The sequence below is a fragment of the Acromyrmex echinatior genome, unplaced genomic scaffold (assembly GCF_024713525.1).
Source record: "Acromyrmex echinatior isolate Ae372 unplaced genomic scaffold, ASM2471352v2 Scaffold20, whole genome shotgun sequence".
Taxonomy (NCBI): domain Eukaryota; kingdom Metazoa; phylum Arthropoda; class Insecta; order Hymenoptera; family Formicidae; genus Acromyrmex; species Acromyrmex echinatior.
This window is the reverse complement of record NW_028259054.1, coordinates 79,090-97,315: the sequence shown is the minus strand read 5'-3', so window position 1 is coordinate 97,315 and position 18,226 is coordinate 79,090. Positions and strand designations below refer to the sequence as shown.

The following is an 18,226-nucleotide window of genomic DNA, read 5'->3' as shown; positions in this document are numbered from 1 at the left end:
TCCTAATATGAGACGGTAGGGTTTCCTTATATGAAATAGTATTTCATAATAGAAAACCGAAGGAAAAAATAAAGAAAAGTTTCCTATACTCGCCTTTATTATACAAAAATAGGAACAAAGATTAAATTATATATTGTAATTATATAATTTTTTGATGACTTGAATTTGACTTTGTTATTTCAAAACATAAAACATAAAAAATAAAAAATCTGCAGACTAAGAATCAATCACAATATATTAGACTTATACACTTAATAAAAAGTATTTTGTAAGACTTTTTAAGAAACTTTTATAAAACTTTATAAGAAATTCTTTATAAAACTTTATAAGAAAATATAAACAAAACTTAAATTTTTTATTTTTCAGAAATTAAACACCAAGCTTAAACTTTTTAGTTTTCATAATAAAAACAGTCATAAACTATGAAATAGATATCTATTTAAGATTGGCAACAAACTACGCAGAAAAACTTTTGGGATTTTACTTCACCACATTGTTTATGAGCTCATTTGAAACAAATTTGACATTTCTCCCACTTCTCTTCACGTGAATCTTGTGAAAATAGTCCAGGACATTCTGCGTCATCATCACTTTCAGAAGATGATCCATTAGACTGATATGGGACTGCATCGTTATCATTTTCACTTGGACTCAACAAGAACTTTTTTTTTATTACTTTTTTAGTTTTAAAAATGTAAAAAATGAATGTGATTATAATTTCAAAAATATATGAAAAGAAAGAGCATAAAGAACCACAGCACAAGATGTAGTTAGTGATATTTAATTATTCTTGCATTACGAATTACAATAAAAACATTAAACGTTTCGGCCACAATCTGGCCATCTTCAGTAAAATTAATAATATTCTTAAGACGCAGAGTTACATCAAGTTGGAATCAAATTCGACAAATTCGGGGAGATATTTAAATTATTTTTCGAATCATCCATTAGCACATAAAAAGAGAGTGATCATTGGGCAGCTTGACAGAATTTTAATGTTGTCCCATCCCAAATTTCATGAAAAGAACATCTCGGATTTAATTCACACTCTTCTCAATAATGGCTATCCTCTCATATTCTTATTTTCGACGATTAACAATAGAATAAAAACTTTGGAAAATAGAACTAATTCGAAAAAAAATCGTGAAGTAAATAATAATGATTATGATTCCAACAAGAAAAAATTTTTTACGATACCATACTTAAGTAAGGTTTCTGAGAAATTCAAAAAACTCGCATATATTCATGGGTTTAATATAGCCTATAAACCGATGAATAAATTAAATACAATTATTAAAACAGGAAAGGATCCCTTGCTTAAGGATGACCATTGTGGTTTATAAGATTAATTGTTTGAATTGCGAATCGTCATATGTGGACCAAACTAAGAGAAAATTAAAAACTCGTATTAAAGAACACAAGACTGATATTAAGAAATCTACTTCTGAGATATCAGTTGTTTCACGTCACCGTGTGAATGAAATGCATGATTTTGATTGGGATAACATTAAAATTTTAGATACAGAACAATCATTGATGAAACGAAGAATTTCAGGAATGATACACATTAAAAACCAAATAAGTGGGATTAATAAACAAAGTGATACTGAAAGTTTGCCTGATGTTTATCTTCCTCTTCTAAAGAAAGATCTCCCTCGCACTTAACAAACAATTCTAGAACTTTCTAAACTATTTGACTCATGGATATAAATAGCCGAAAAATATGTGATACGACTAATAACAACACATAGTGTCACGACAAATTTCTATCTGTGAAATGAGTATACTTGTAATTCATCGATTATTTTGCTGTAAAACAGATAATGTTTCCTTTGTTTTATACTCCGTTTTAAAAGATATTAATAATTAAATAAATTATTGTAAATTAGAATCTGGAAATTCTCGTTCTACACTTTTTACTACATGACTTCTGACGTTCTAACATTATTATATGAAGCAGCGTCGCTTTGATGCAAACACGATCTTTACAATTATAACACACGAGGGTTGAATTTGATTCCAACTTGATGTAACTCTGCGTCTTAAGAATATTATTAATTTTACTGAAGATGGCCAGATTGTGGCCGAAACGTTTAATGTTTTTATTGTAATTCGTAATGCAAGAATAATTAAATATCACTAACTACATCTTGTGGTTCTTCATGCTCTTTCTTTTCATATATTTTTCATATATTTTGTTTTTGCCTCGACTTTTATTTCTTTTTATAATTTTCGCCATTTTTTTTTTCTTTTTTAAAAATTCTTCCATCTGTTTCTTGTAGGGAGAAGATGTGATTAAATTGACAGATTTTGCACGTGTAGATTTCTGCTTTTGTATGATTGTCGGAATAGGTTTTATTTGGAGTGACACTGTAACTTTTGTATTACGATTTTGTCCTTGCATATCTCGAGAACAACCTGGGACAGGGCTAATTGCCAGACAGTTTGGTTTTCCTTGCTTCTGCAGTTAAATTTTCATTATTGTTATCCAAAGCACTAGGTCAATCCATGATTAGAGGATTTTGAGAGCCATCATAAATTATGAAATGTTCCTCATCAAAGATGTGGCGGTTATAAGGAAATACCAGTCTTCTGAAAAGCGTTAATGGAGTTCTCTGTAGTGGCAGCTTTTACGTAAGTTTGTCCAAAAAGTTTTCCTACTTGACGATTTGTAGCCAATCGTCCAGGATTTTGTCGCAACCATGTTTCAATAGCTTGTGTATAATAAGTTTTTAATGGAAACATAAATTCTATATCCAATGACTGCATTTTATGCGTTGAATGTGACGGCAAACACACAATAATTATATAATTTTCACTGCTATATTGATGACTTCTATGTTTCTTGTATGGGTGTAATGTCCATCCATCATCAAAACAATCATCTTTGCTAGGCTTTGTATATTGAATAAAATGTTTCAATCATTTCATAAAAAGATCTGTCTGTATCCATCCAGATGGATAATATCCATCTATAGATCTAGGTGGACTATCATCCATTAACTCTGATAATCGATTTTTCTGAGGAAAAATTATTAATGATGGTATATAGTGCTCACTGGCATTCATACAAATGACTACAGTTATAAGCTTGCCTCTCTCTAAGGATGTAAGAGCATATATTTGCTTTTTTCCTTTTATACTTATAACTTTTGAATGCTTATGTTGCATTACAGTAATCCCTGTCTCGTCAATATTGTACAGATGATTTGGAAGATATTTTATTTTGTCTAATTGAGGTTCGTAAATATAAAAAAATTTATTTACGTTTTCCTTTGTAAATCCCATAACCCGTGCAGCTGATACAGATTGAGGTGTTCTTATTGACAGTATAGGATGTCTATGGAGGAAATCTTTCAATCATTTTTTGCCAGCTTGCATCTTTGACTTGCTAAAAGGGTATTTAAAAGGTTTGAAAGGTTTAAAAGGGTGTTAAGATTATTCTTCAACGCTAATTCAAAAGCCAAATGATGTCTTTAAGCCGCAATCCGAAATATCGTTCATCCAAAGCAATGCAATTTAATGAGTTCTTTTTCTAAGGACAAAGAGCACTAATTTCCTTCCCAGAGGAATTTTAACAATAGAACTATCGTCATTTTTGACATATCGCTCGATAGTACGCTTTGAACATTGAATTGTTTAGATGCTTTTAAGTATCCCATTTCTTTGTTTTTTACTGCTTTAACTGCAGCCTCTAATTAAATACGAGACCACGATTGCCTCTTCTTTGCCTCCATCTGAAAATATGATTAGATCCAGGCTTTCTCTAAGAACTTGACAGTATTCGAAATTGTAGAAAGTTGAAATTATATCGACAAAGTGTGCAATAAATTTACAAAATAACGCAATAAATTACTTATATTACATGTGCACGTTAAAGTGAATTAAAATTACAATGAAGCTATAAAATGATATAAAAATGTTAAATAAAAGTACCTTGAAATCACAATTATCAATTCTCTCCTTCGCGTGTACTCGATCTTCCTCGCAGATAGCACGTTTAAGCATAGATTAGATTGTCTCATATTAGGAAGCTGAGTATCTCATATTACGAGTTCCATGTCTTGCGGCTTCATACCAAACCTAATTTTTACAATTAAGTACATTATCATATCTGGCATTTTTCTATTAATGTGATCTTACTTTCACTGTATGCAGACTTTATTACCAAATATTTATTTATTATCTAATAAAACAAGGTTTAAATACTAACCTCAATAAAATTCGACAACATCCAATTTAAAAAATATTTTTTCACAACTACTACACGCATGATCTAATAATATGTTTTCTACTAAATATGTTTCACTCTAGTAATAAATTCATAATAAAACCAATCATATGCGGTTATTAGTTTAGCAGAAATCCCGCTATCTCATATTGGGAACCTATCTCATAATAGGTGACTTTACCCTATATTCGACAAGCATTAATATGTATGAAAAACAATAATGTAATAAAATGTAATAATGTAATAAACATTGTTTCGTTCATATATGTCGCTATATATATGTACTGTCTTTGCTTCCTATCATATCCTACGCCATAGTACTTAGTTTATATAAACACCTGCCAGCGCTTCTCTTAACGCGTCTAGAGCCAATACTTATAATCTAAAGTGTTTAATATATAACGGCCGCCCGTAATTAATGTCCCGACTGTAGCTTTGTCGCAGCGAAGAATGACATCTCAGCGTCATTTCTTGTCAAGCCTCATCTGCGCGAGGTTCGTTTTTTCTTATGCGAGTGATTTTTTTATAAAATATGCAAAAGTATTTCACCATTTATCCATAATGATGGGATATTTTTGCACATTTAAGTAAAAGTGATTTTTACAGTGCAGTTTTATTATCTGTAAACAATGGTTGATAAACAACAATAACAAAAAGGTAAAGTGTGGCGACTGCTTCCTCTTCCTCCTCAGATCCCTTCGTTCGACTGAATGATAAGACTATTGCAATATCACTCAACTATATGTCGACGAAATTGAGTTATTCCATCACCTTCTCGAGATTGGCAAGATTGTGGAGGTTGATGAGATAGTGGAGGAAGAGAAGGAAGAATAAGAGGATGAGGAAGAGGAAGAGGATGTGGAAGAAGAAGAAGTTAAAGAGGATGAGGAAGATGAAGAGGAAGAGGAGCATGAGGAAGAAAAATTATATATGAGTGATCTGCCTATAAATTTTAACCAATCAATCCTCAAGAATGTGCGGATTTCATGATCGGCCTCTTCCATCTATGGAGCGAATTTGAGCTCCTGAACTTTCTTGGCTGAGGCTCAAGAGGAAGAGGTAATTGAAGAGGAAAAGGAGAAAGAGGAAAGCGTCTCCATCAGAGGAATCCTGAAGGATCCTCCTCCTCCCCTGGAATATTCTGCGGAGGAAATATCACAATTGTTTGATACAATAAATGAGAGAGAGAGAGAGCGAAATGTAAATAATTTTTTTTAATAGATCAAAAAGCAGATTCTATTTAAATAAAAATATATTTAATCATTTTGTATAATAATTTTTTTTATAATAATTAAAAACATCGTAAATATAAAAATAATCTCCGAAATCTTTTATCATCTAGCCTCTTTGCTCTTTGCACTGTTCATATCGGATTTCTTCATCGTCGTTTTTCTTCTCGTGATAGTTCCCAAGGGTCCCTTTTTTGGAGTGGATATCTTTTATCATACATCGTGTTTTCAACGGTTCATTGGTTTGCAGATGTCTTCAATTTCTGTATCTGTCCCGTTTACTTTCTTTGTTATTGTGTTTTTCTTTTTGGTTAATTTTACAAATTTGACTCGATTTTCGTTTTCTTTGATTGCTACTATTTCTAATCACTTATCGGATGTGATGACATGCAGCAGATTCTCATTTTTATATTGTTCTTTTTTAGAAGGCTTTAGGTTAAGATAGATTAGAATTTTTGCTAAACTTTCGTCTAATGACTTGTTCATTATTATATTTGAGTTTATGGGCATTAGGCCTTTGTTTTTTTGTTCAGAAAATAATTCAAGAAGAATAGAATTATTCGTTATTCTACCTGTTTTCTGTGGAGTAATCATCGGCGTAATTAAAGCGTTAATCGTATTGTGATCTACATTGTTTTGATTTTCATCAATCCCATTAGTAAACAAAAAGATATATTCTTCGACTCCGTCAACTGAACTTATGTATGGTTTCCAAATCTATACGTGAATAAATCATAAATTCATTATTCATTGAAAAATCATCAAAAATATAAATTGCTGAAAATGAATTTTATAAGTCCACATTTTTTACTCCTTTCAAATTTAAATGTTACTTGTAAATTTTCCCTCATAAAAATTCTACAGAAATATATATTATTAGGTGTATAACTTTGCTTCCGCCATTTTCGTATAGATGGCTTTAGCGGTAAGTGGTGGTCGAAATAAATAGATCATAGACGTCATATATTAGGTGTTGGAATTAATTCGTAGCGTTTTACAAGTGATGGGAAGTACTTTCATTAATGTATTTTTTAATGCTCATGTGAAATAAATAACATTCTTTCATTAAAAAACGCTACGAATTAATTCCAACACCTAATAATAAACTTGAGCATCTGTCAACATAACTTCATAGAAACATTAGTCGATTTATGTCTGCATCATAAAGTTATTCTCGATTGAAAATGTCAGTTTATGATCCAAATTCTCATCATTTACGGGAGGTTTTAATTTTCTGCTTCAATATGAAGAAATCTGCGGCTGAGATTCATCGAATGCTCTCAAATTATGGTGAGGCCGCTATTAGTGAAAGAACGTGTCGTGAGTGGTCTCAACGCTTCAAGAACGGTGATTTTGACGTCGAAGACCGGCATAGCGGTGGAAGAGAGAAGGTTCTGCATTTCGAAGATGCAGAATTGGAGGCATTACTTGATCAAGACTCGTGTCAAAATCAAGAAGAATTGGCACGATCATTGGGAGTGACTCAACAAGCTATTTCAAAACGCCTCAAAGGGAATGATTCAGAAGCAAGGAAACTGAGTGCCGTACGAGTTGAAGCCGAGGGATGTTGAACGGTATTTGTTTGCTTGTGAACAGCTGCTTGAAAGGCAAAGACGGAAGGGATTTCTGCATCGCATTGTGATTGAGAACGAAAAATGGGTTCATTACGATAACCCCAAGCGCAGAAAATCATGGGGAGTTCCCGGCCATGCTTCCACGTCGATGATCAAATCGAATATTCACGGCTCCAAGGTCATGCTCTGTATTTGGTGGGACCAGCTCGGCGTAGTGTATTATGAGCTGTTAAAACCGACTGAAACAATTACAGGCGAACAGTATCGAACGCAATTGATGCGTTTGAGCCGAGTATTGAAAGACAAACGGCCGCAATATAACGAGAGACACGATAAAGTGATTTTGCAGCATGACAATGCTCGACTCCATGTTGCGAAAGTGGTCAAGACATATTTGGAAACGTTGAAATGGGAAGTCCTACCCCACCCGCTATTCTCCAGACGTTGCTCGCTCTGAGTATCACTTGTTTCGATCAATGGCACACGGCCTGGCTGACCAGCACTTCCGGTTTTAAGAAGAAGTAAAAAATTGGATCGATTCGTGGATCGCCTCAAAAGATGACCAGTTTTTTCGACGCGGGATTCGTACGCTGCCTGAAAGATGGGAGAAAGTAGTGGCTAGCGATGGACAATACTTTGAATCATAAATGTATAACCAGTTTTTTACAATAAAGCCTCGAATTTCAGAAAAAAAAACGGCGGAAGCAAAGTTGTACACCTAATACCTTCTAAAACGGCCTGAAATTCTAGAAAATCAAATTCTAACGTATCTAAGTTAGGTATTCTAAGTTAGGCGTTATATTTGATGTTTGAAGTCGGCAAATTTGAAATCTCTTGAAGAACTTTGGTTCGACTTATGCATTTGAAACTACGTATCATAGATACCTGCAAATTTCACCAAGGAGAATTAGTGGCAAATGTGTCTTTGAACTGCTTCAAAACGTTCGTAGGAATTTTATTTTCAAAGTATTGTATTGTAAGTATGAAAGTGCCTTCATACGAAAGAAGCTGTGTAACAATCATAAAACAGACAATCATAAAACGGTTGCACAACAAGTTGAATCTGCTAAATGCATTCATTATTTAACAAATAAGCACGTTTTAATGGGATGGTCAAAACTGAGGCAAATGGATAATTTAATATATTGGTTTTGGTTTAATATATTAGTTTCATCATTTATTTAATATATTGGTTTCATCATTATGAATAATTTTTAGTATTTTTACTTTTGAACGTATTAAACCTTTTTTTTGGAAACATTATTCAACCGATATGTATAAAATATTCGGAAGTAAACATAGAATTCATAATCTAAAAATATTGCACACTGTACCTTAATATCTTCTTGGCTGACATAACAACGGAAGAATTGTTTCAATATTATCAGTGTAAAAAAGACTATCAGTAAACTATTATATTGAAACATAAAGAACGTTATTTCAATTTTGAATGTTGCTGAAATATACAATTATTCTCTCTCTCTCTCAAGATGTTTGGTATCGTTACTAATCATATATAGATGCGAAAATGTTTGTAGTGATCAAAAGCGGTGCAGTAGCCGAAACCGGTACTTCTATCCTATCTATCAAATTTTTTTGTATTTTTTATATAAACAGACTTATCAAACCAACCACGTAATATATTTATATATAATACAAACATTGTTAAATTTATTTATACAATTAAAATTTAATCGGTTAGAAAACTAATCTATTAACTTATTTATCTAGGCTATTCTTATTTAAATACATCGTGCATTACATAAAACTTATTAATAAGATTAGATGTATTCAAGATATTTCTTAATTTTACTCGATCGATGTTGACAGTATTTGTAGACGAAGCAACTTCCAACATAGAAACAAATGTTATTTTAAACTTGAAGTTCAAATGGTACATTACCGTCATTATAATAAGACAGAAAGTTTGAAAGATTGTACTTATACACCATCCAAATATATAATCTATGTGCGAGAGCGCACCGCGCGGAAAGATTCGAGTGAGAGAACGGCACAAGGTTGATATGATGCACGACAGTAAAGAGAGCTCCGTTTCTTTTAATTTAACAAAAGAATTTTCTTTAATATAATCAGTTACAGAGTCAAAAAATATAATTAATTAAATATTAGATTAACAAAATATCAAATGCGGTCATCCTTTCCAAAATTGTATTTGGAATCGCGGTGATGGAAAATCTCGGCGATTTTCTCGGAAAGATTCGTTTTATAGCGATTTCACTAAGCGGTTAGCACGGCGATTTTACGAAGCGGTATAGTAGCGAGACTATGATTTTAAGAATTCGAAGAACTTTTAGAAGTAAGAACTCTAAGAAGTCTAAGAACTCTAAGCGGTGTAAACTATTTAAGCAATCTGCCGCGCGGGCCGGCGAGATCGAAGCATTTATTGCTTCCGGTCCGGGCTTTCTTTTTGGGAGAAATCCAATTAAATTTTGCCACAATCGTAATTATCACGTGGCATTGGTTGTACAAAATTGATTGGCGCTTTCGATTCTTTTCTAGCGACGTTCAACGTAAGTCATGCGCGACAGAAAATTCGTACGCGGGATTGGTGACAGCGCGTGACGTATTCGTCGGAGCGCGGCGCTCGCGTGCGCGAATTGAATTGTTCTAGAACTTTCGATAGTCCGTTGCCGGTGCCTGTTTGCGTGAACCGAATTGTTTTGAAAAGACTAAAGAACAATGAATCCCTGACTTTGACGAGGCTTAATGTCAGGCTCGAGATGAAATCACGAGCTCACCTTGTGCGTGCGTTCAATAACAATTACTGTCGGTCGACCGAAAGAATTCTTACCCTTTTTTTTTTGAATTACCGATCTCAAACATCCCGCCCGCCTCGTCATCTCCGTGACGATATATATATAAGGTTACGCATAGAGATTACAAAAAACAGTAAACGCGAAAATAAAACAAGCGATACAATACAATGAATTCGTGGAAGAACTTGAGCCGTAAACGAGAGTTATCTGATAAATAACATTGACGAAATGATTCACGAAAGTACACGCGATCAATTCAAGCTCTTCTTTACATTTGATGCACTGGCGTGCGAGATAAACGCGTTAGCCTCTTCTGGCAATAAAACTAATTTGACTAGAGGACGAATTAATTCGGATGAGGCGGTTTTGACTGTAACCACTCGCACTACGCCGTCGTCTCCAGGATGTAGCTGCGTGATCCGTGCCAGTGGCCACTTATTTGGCGGTGAGAGCTCGGAATGCAGGATGCATAGCGATCCAATGCGTGGTGGCAAAGCGTCCTTGGTCCATTTCGATCTGGTAGCCAGAGTGTGTAAGTATTCGCGTGACCATCTCTGCCAGAAGTGGTCTCGCATTCGCTGAATAAGTTGCCACCTGGAAAGCAAATTCTCCTTCTCGTCCGACAAGGACGGCTCAGGAATGGCCAGCAGTGGTGCCCCGATGAGCAGGTGACCTGGTGTCAGAGCCGTGAGGTCGTCGGAGTCGTCTGAGAGGGCATGCATGGGCCGGGAGTTCAGGCATGCCTCTACTTGTGCGAGCAGAGTGCTCATTTCCTCGTAGGTGAGCCTGGTTTCGCCGATGGTTCGGCGCAGGTGATACTTAGCCGATTTCACGGCCGCCTCCCAGAGTCCGCCAAAATGTGGCGCCGAAGGGGGATTGAAATGCCAGTGGATCCCCTCCGATGTAGCTACGTGTGCGATCTTTCGTCCTTCTGGCGAGGAGGCTCGAAGCATCTCGCGAAGTTGCCGGTCGGCGCCCAAAAAATTGGTGCCGCAATCAGAGTATATGTCCGAGCACAGTCCTCGGCGAGATGTGAATCGACGGAGAGCAACCAGGAAGGCGTTGGTGGTGTAAGCTGAAACAGCCTCAAGGTGAACGGCCTTGGAGCTAAAACAGACAAAAACTGCGATGAATGCTTTGTGAGCGCTGTGCCCACGCCCTTTGCTCGTCCTGATGAAAATAGGTCCGGCGTAGTCGATGCCCACGTGAAGAAATGGGTGTGCAGGAGTCACTCTCCCTGAAGGAAGGTTCCCCATTTTCGGTTGCGGAGTGGCAACCCTCCATCGAGTGCACGTCACGCATTGGTGCAGCCATCGCTTGACCACCGCTCGACCTTGTGGAATCCAGAACCGGAGGCGAAGCAATCCCAGGGTCATCTGGACTCCTCCGTGGAGAGTACGGCGATGGTAGGCTTCCACCAGCAGGCGAGTGAGCCATGACTTTGGAGGCACGATGATCGGATGTCGCTCGTCGAACGACAGCGCGGCGTGCTTGAGGCGCCCTCCAATTCGCAGAACTCCGTGTTCGTCCATGTACGGGCTGAGGGTTCGCAGATGGCAAGGTCGCGTTTGTCTTCGAGAGCTGCTCTCTCCTCTTGATAATGCCGTGACTGCACTATGCGTATCCACCTGATGAGCGCCGTGTCGAGTTCGGCTGGGAGAAGCGCCGACCCGTTGTGCTGACCGTCCACAGCACCGACCGAGTGACCGCGGTGACGCCAACGCACGCACCAGGACGTCACTCTGAGCAGCTGGTGAAGCGACGAGAATCTGAGCAGTTCTTCCGGCTCGTGGTTGCTCCTGACGACTGCTGCGAGTGTTGTGGCCCGCCGCTCTGGTACGTCCTTGATGGGCTCCAGGTTGACGCTTGGCCATAGCGTCGAATTCCCGCACAACCAGGCGGGGCCCGTCCATCATAAGGAATGGCTGAGGAGCTCGCTTGGTGTCAATCCCCGGGAGGCACAGTCGGCAGGGTTGTCCTTGCCCGGGACGTGACGCCATTGAGCCTCTGGAAGCTGCTGCTGGATTCGTGACACCCTGTTGGCCACGTAAGTTTTCCAGCGCGAGGCGTGACCTCGAATCCAGTGGAGCGTGACCTTGGGGTCTGACCACAGGATCACTGGCGTTGTCGCTAGGTTTAGCACAGAGCGCGTGTGCACGAGTACGCTTGAAAGCAAGGCGGCGGCGCAGAGTCGCGGGAGAGAAACGAGCTTGATCGGCGCGACCTTGCTTTTGGCGGTAAACAATAGAGTCTTTGTTTGGTTGTTTGCGATGATACGGAGGTACACCACGGCGGCGTAACCTCTTTCGGACGCGTCTGCGAAGCCGTGCAGTTCGAGTTGAGAGCTCGTGTCGCCGGTGCCGAGCCAGCGGCCGACTCTGAGCTTCTCAAGCAGTGGAAGTTCTTCCCAGAGCCGCTTCCACTTTCCAGCGATGATTGACGGCAATGGTGTGTCCCACTCTAGCTGCTGCAGCCAGGCCGACTGTATAAGAATTTTAGCTTGAATGGTCACTGGAGCCAGCCATCCGAGCGGGTCGAAGAGTCGAGCGGTCTCCGACAGCAGACTTCTCTTGGTGAACGCGACGACGGTGCGAGGAGGAACAGAGAAGGCGAATTCGTCCCTGGTTGGATATCAGCGCAATCCCAGCGTTGAGTGGTTTTCTTGTTCCCACGACCGCGAGTCTCTGATGAGACAGTACTCAGACGGAATATCGCGAAGCAGCTCCTGGCAGTTGGCGGCCCACTTTCGGAGAAGGAACCCGCCCGCCATGCAGAGGTTGCGGAGCTCGACTTGGAGCGCGATAGCGTCGTCTTTTTCATGCGCTCCGGTTACGACATCGACGACGTAGCAGTCGTGTCGTAAAGCATTCGCGCCTCGAGGGAAACGCGGTCCGTCGTCGTCGGCGGAGATGCAAAAGGTAGTCGCACTACGTACCGTCTTTCGGCAGTGCGTTGGTGCTGCAGCGCGAAGATGTCCTCGCATTGCTGCTCTTTTGGCGTGAGTGCGACGGGAGCAGGCACCTCTCGTTCCTGCTCCCAGAAGCGGTGCACGAGGTCGGCCAGCTCATGATCGACGGTGCACTGAAGCGAGTGGCGTTGTGCTGAGTTGGTTACTTGGTCGCAACCTCCCGATAAGATCTAGCCGAGCAGTGTCTTTTGAGCGATAGGCGCTTGGGGGCCTCCCTTGCGGACATCCTGGAGAATGATTGAGCATACTTCCGCTCCAAAAAGTAACTCAATAGGGTCGTTTGCTGCGTAGTCTGGATCAGCCAATTGGAGCCCCTTTAGGTGTGGCCACTCCATTCTGGTCCTTGCTTGAGGGCCTTGGTAAAGCGAAAGACGTGGCAGAATAAAGGCTCCGACGGTGAAGTCGGTCCCTGTTGTTAACGAGGTCACCTTGAGCGTTACCCTTCCCCTGCTGAGCCCGGAGCTTTTGCCGCTGATGCCGATGACCTCGATTGAGGATCGAGAGCGTGGCAAGCGTAGGCGTTGGACCAGAGCCTCGGAAATTAAAGAAATTTCCGAATCTTGGTCGATGAGCACGCGTGTGGTATGCTGATTGCCGTGACGATTAACGACGGAAACTCGCGCAGTTGCGAGCAAGGTAGCCTTGTGGTCGTTGTCGCGGCGCACTGCCGACAGTGAGCTTACCTCTTGAGTTTTCGGTGTAACGTACGCGTCGTGTAACATCGAGTGGTGACGAGACTTGCACGTAGCACACGTCCTCGTCGACTGGCATTTTGCGAAGGTATGAGAGCCGAGGCAGTTGAAGCACAGTCTGTGAGTTTCGGCGACGGCCTTGCGGTCGACAGCGGATTTCTTCTTGAATTCTTCACACGCCATCACGTGGTGCTTACTCTTGCATAGGACGCATTGAGAAGACTCGGTGTGTTTCTTGACGTGATGCGACTTGGCGGATCGCGACGGGTTGTCGGGGACCTTGAGCGATTTTGGTTTGGCGGCTTTGAGGGTACGTACCCTTTGGTTTATGAAGTTCGTTAGCTCTTTAAGAGTGGGCATGTCGCGCGAGGCGCTTGAGAGTGACTCCCACTCCAGGCGAGTTCTTGGATCGAAGAGCTCGACGACAAGATGATTTAGTAGATCGAAGCCATGAGAGTCGATAGGCCTATCAATGCTCTCCTGGCCGTTGACTACCCTGGTCAAGGCGTTGAAGACGCGGTTGAGCTCCTCCTCAGTTTCGTTCTTCATCTTAGCCACGGCAGTAAACTTGGAGAAATTGGAGCGTGATAACTCTCTCTTATTTTCGTACTGCTCGCTCAGCAGTTCCCATGCGCGTGGATAGTTGCCTTCGGTCATTGCTAACGGTTGAATCAGTTCCTTAGTAGGACCCTCCACACAAGTTTTCAGGTAATGAAATTTCTCGATTGCTGAGATTGATGAATTGTTTCCGACAATGGATTGGAAGAGGTCTCGAAATGTAGGCCAGTCTTCGAATGCGCCAGAGAAGGAACTAATCTTGAGGCGAGGCAGCGACGGTTTTCCGGAAGACACTTCACCTTCTGTTTTGGAAGGTGAACTCGGTTCCTTTGCCTTGAGTTTCCGAACATAGTCGAGAAGGAGACTTCGTTGCATGACGTACGTCACTCTCGCTGAGTTAGCGACTCTGGTTGAGTTGTATCCGCTCTCCTCGAATGCATCTTCAAGATGCTCTATGATGAGTTCATGCTGAGCCTCAAATTTCGCCCACAATCCATCCAGAAGACCGACGAATGTCTCGGCGGCTGCCAGCGTAATGTTCGCTGCGCCGAGCTCTTCCAGATCTGATACTGACTGAGCCATGCGATCGCGAAGGTCGTTTTGCTTCGTCAGCAAATTCTGCAGTTTCTTACCCATCACTCACTCTTTCTTTTCAGCACTAGCAAACTGAACGCGATGCACTCGATACTGCGGATGCCGGCGAGTATCCGACTCGAAGGACCAGAAAATGTGCGAGAGCGCACCGCGCGGAAAGATTCGAGTGAGAGAACGGCACAAGGTTGATATGATGCATGACAGTAAAGAGAGCTCCGTTTCTTTTAATTTAACAAAAGAATTTTCTTTAATATAATCAGTTACAGAGTCAAAAAATATAATTAATTAAATATTAGATTAACAAAATATCAAATGTGGTCACCCTTTCCAAAATTGTATTTGGAATCGCGGTGATGGAAAATCTCGGCGATTTTCTCGGAAAGATTCGTTTTATAGCGATTTCACTAAGCAGTTAGCACGGCGATTTTACGAAGCGGTATAGTAGCGAGACTATGATTTTAAGAACTCGAAGAACTTTTAGAAGTAAGAACTCTAAGAAGTCTAAGAACTCTAAGCGGTGTAAACGGTATAAGCGGTGTAAACTATTTAAGCAATCTGCCGCGCGGGCCGGCGAGATCGAAGCATTTATTGCTTCCGGTCCGGGCTTTCTTCTTGGGAGAAATCCAATTAAATTTTGCCACAATCGTAATTATCACGTGGCATTGATTGTACAAAATTGATTGGCGCTTTCGATTCTTTTCTAGCGACGTTCAACGTAACAGTCATGCGCGACAGAAAATCCGTACGCGGGATTGGTGACAGCGCGTGACGTATTCGTCGGAGCGCGGCGCTCGCGTGCGCGAATTGAATTGTTCTAGAACTTTCGATGGTCCGTTGCCGATGCCTGTTTGCGAGAACCGAATTGTTTTGAAAAGACTAAAGAACAATGAATCCCTGACTTTGACGAGGCTTAATGTCAGGCTCGAGATGAAATCACGAGCTCGCCTTGTGCGTGCGTTCAATAACAATTACTGTCGATCGACCGAAGGAATTCTTACCTTTTTTTTCGAATTACCGATCTCAAACAATTCATCATTTGAAAAATTTGTCTTACAATTTATAACTAAGCATTTTAAACTCTTTATATTATCCTGTGATATTGTATTATATTCAGAATTTGTAATTTCATAATACTGAAGATGATCTAATTTAAGATCGAAACGTTTATTTTTCCAATTGTTACATAATTAAAGTATAAAAAATTTTCGCTACAAACATCTTGCGTTATGCTATATGCCGTTAGGAGATTTTCTTATCTTACAATATTATGTATATTATATATTATATGTATATATTAGGTGTACAAATAAGTTTCCGCCGTTTGGCAAAAGACGGCGCCACTAGCAAGCTATGATTAAAATTGTCTGATGTAAAACATTATATCGTAAGTTTGGACATCTGTCAATAATATAACCTTGAAATATTAGCGATTTTGTATCAGCATCATATATTTTTTTTGTGCGAAAATGCGAGTTTTGAGCCGAATAAGCGTTATTTGCGGGAACTTTTGATTTACTTCTTTAATTTGAAGAAATCTGCAGCTGAGGCTCATCGATTGCTTGTAGAAGCATATGGTGAGACTGCCTTAAGTGAGAGAAGTTGTCATGAATGGTTTCAAAAATTTAAAAACGGTGAATTTGACGTCGAAGACAAAGAACGTAGCGGAAGGCCGAAAGTGTACGAAGACGCGGAATTGGAAGCATTATTGAATGAAGATTCGTGCCAAACGCAAAAAGAACTTGCACTTACATTAGGAGCGACTCAACAAGCAATTTCACATCGTTTGAAATCATTGGGAATGATTCAAAAACAAGAGAATTGGGTTTCATATGAACTGAAGCCGAGAAATGTTGAACGCCGATTTTCCATATGTGAAATGCTGCTTGTCAGGCATAAACGAAAGGGTTTTTTATATCGTATAGTCACTGGTGATAAAAAATGGATGCACTACGATAACCCAGAAGATAAGATAAAAAAGAGGAAATCATAGGGATCACTTGGCCATGCTTCAACATCGACAGCCAAGCCGAATATTCATGGAAAAAAACTCATGTTGTGTATTTGGTGGGATCAGCTTAGTGTCGTGTATTATGAGTTGCTCAAACCGAACGAAACCGTTACTGGGGCTCTCTACCGAACACAATTGATGAGACTGAGCCGAGCACTCAAGGAAAAACGCGTTCACTACTACTCCAAGCATGACAAAATTATTCTCCTGCATGATAATGCTCGACCACATGTTGCGGCGCCGGTCAAAACCTACATGGAAATACTCAATTGGGAAGTTCTACCCCACTCGCCGTATTCATCAGACATTGCCCCTTCCGATTACCATCTATTTCGATCGATGGCGCATGGCCTGTCTTTCACATCATATGAAGATATCAAAAATTGGATCAATAATTGGATAGTCTCAAAAGATGAAGTGTTCTTCCAACGCGGTATCCGTATGCTACCAGAAAGATGGGAAAAAGTAATGGCTAGCGATGGACAATACTTTCAAAATTATGTATCGTTCTTTCACAATAAATACTTGATTTTTGATAAAAAACGGCGGAAACTTATTTGTACATCTAATAATATAAATATAATATATTATATATATAGTACACACTGTGTCCCATTTTAATTGATCTCCTCAAATATCTCTTAAACAGTGCATTTTAAGAAAAATGTTTCAGACAAAAGTTTTAGGACTTCAAAGAAGACATAAGATGATAACATTGGTTTGATCTTGAGTGGTGTCAAGATCAGGACAAAAATCTCACACTATGAATTTTTTAAATGGAATTCCCCATTTTTCATTATATATTCTTATATAATTCTTATAGCATACCACGAGAGATTTCCAAAACACTATAACTAAATATTCTTTCATTAAGTATCTTTCGTGCAGTGACAGCAGGGTTAAAACGAGCGGCTCCGCCACTATTGTTGTGGTTGCTACATAAGAGCCATTTGGCTTTTACGGCACCGACTCGTGGCTATGCTGTGTCAATAGGTCCTCCTTAGAGAGGCACCCCGGCAACCCCGACTCCAGCACCAAAGAACCTTAATCAGAGGGATCAAGGTGCTGAGAGGGTGAGCAGCTCCAGGATGCAATGCCAAAATCCGTCCTTCAATCAATCAATTCTCTGTTGGCCACATAAGAGCCATTTGGCCTTTACGGCGCCGACTCGTGATTATGCTGTGTCGATAAGTCCTCCTTGGAGGCACCGACCCCGACCCCAAAAAATCTCAAGCAGAGGGATCAAGGTACTGAGAGGGTCAGCAGCTCTAGGATGCAATGTCAAAATCATCATTTAATCAATCAATCAATCAATGCTCTGTTGGCCACATAAGAGCCATTCGGCCTCCATGGAACCGACTCGTGGTTGTGCTGTGTCGAAAAGTACCTGTTCGGTAGCGCGACGATACATCCGATCACGTTCGTCTACGAACGAGGGAAGATCACGCGGTCAACACTAATGTGCGCGCCACATAGGAGCCATTCGGTCTTTCGACACCGACTCGTGGCAATACTGTGTGGAAAAGTAGATAGGGACAGCGGGAATCTCGTTAATCCATTCATGCGCGTCACTAATTAGATGACGAGGCATTTGG

The 18,226-nt window shown here is 40.1% G+C and overlaps 3 protein-coding genes across 3 annotated transcripts; all 3 read right to left on the bottom strand.

Moving 5' to 3' along the window:
* Window positions 1-2,143: 2,143 nt before the first annotated feature.
* LOC147906551 (uncharacterized) lies at window positions 2,144-5,413 on the bottom strand. Its single transcript, XM_087416353.1, has 3 exons — window positions 5,003-5,413; window positions 2,586-2,890; window positions 2,144-2,469 (listed from the first exon to the last, which is right to left on the bottom strand). Exons 1-3 carry the CDS (start codon window positions 5,233-5,235, stop codon window positions 2,144-2,146), a joined length of 864 nt encoding a protein of 287 aa, XP_087272479.1. The 5' UTR covers window positions 5,236-5,413.
* Window positions 5,414-9,467: 4,054 nt separating this feature from the next.
* Window positions 9,468-10,766, bottom strand: LOC147906550 (uncharacterized). Its single transcript, XM_087416320.1, has one exon. The coding sequence runs from the start codon at window positions 10,762-10,764 to the stop codon at window positions 10,063-10,065; it is 702 nt and encodes a 233-aa protein (XP_087272446.1). The 5' UTR covers window positions 10,765-10,766; the 3' UTR covers window positions 9,468-10,062.
* A 957-nt stretch (window positions 10,767-11,723) lies between these two features.
* Window positions 11,724-14,665, bottom strand: LOC147906549 (uncharacterized). Its single transcript, XM_087416352.1, has 3 exons — window positions 13,028-14,665; window positions 12,747-12,892; window positions 11,724-12,432 (listed from the first exon to the last, which is right to left on the bottom strand). The coding sequence occupies exons 1-3, from the start codon at window positions 14,663-14,665 to the stop codon at window positions 11,724-11,726; spliced, it is 2,493 nt and encodes an 830-aa protein (XP_087272478.1).
* Between the last annotated feature and the right edge of the window lie 3,561 nt (window positions 14,666-18,226).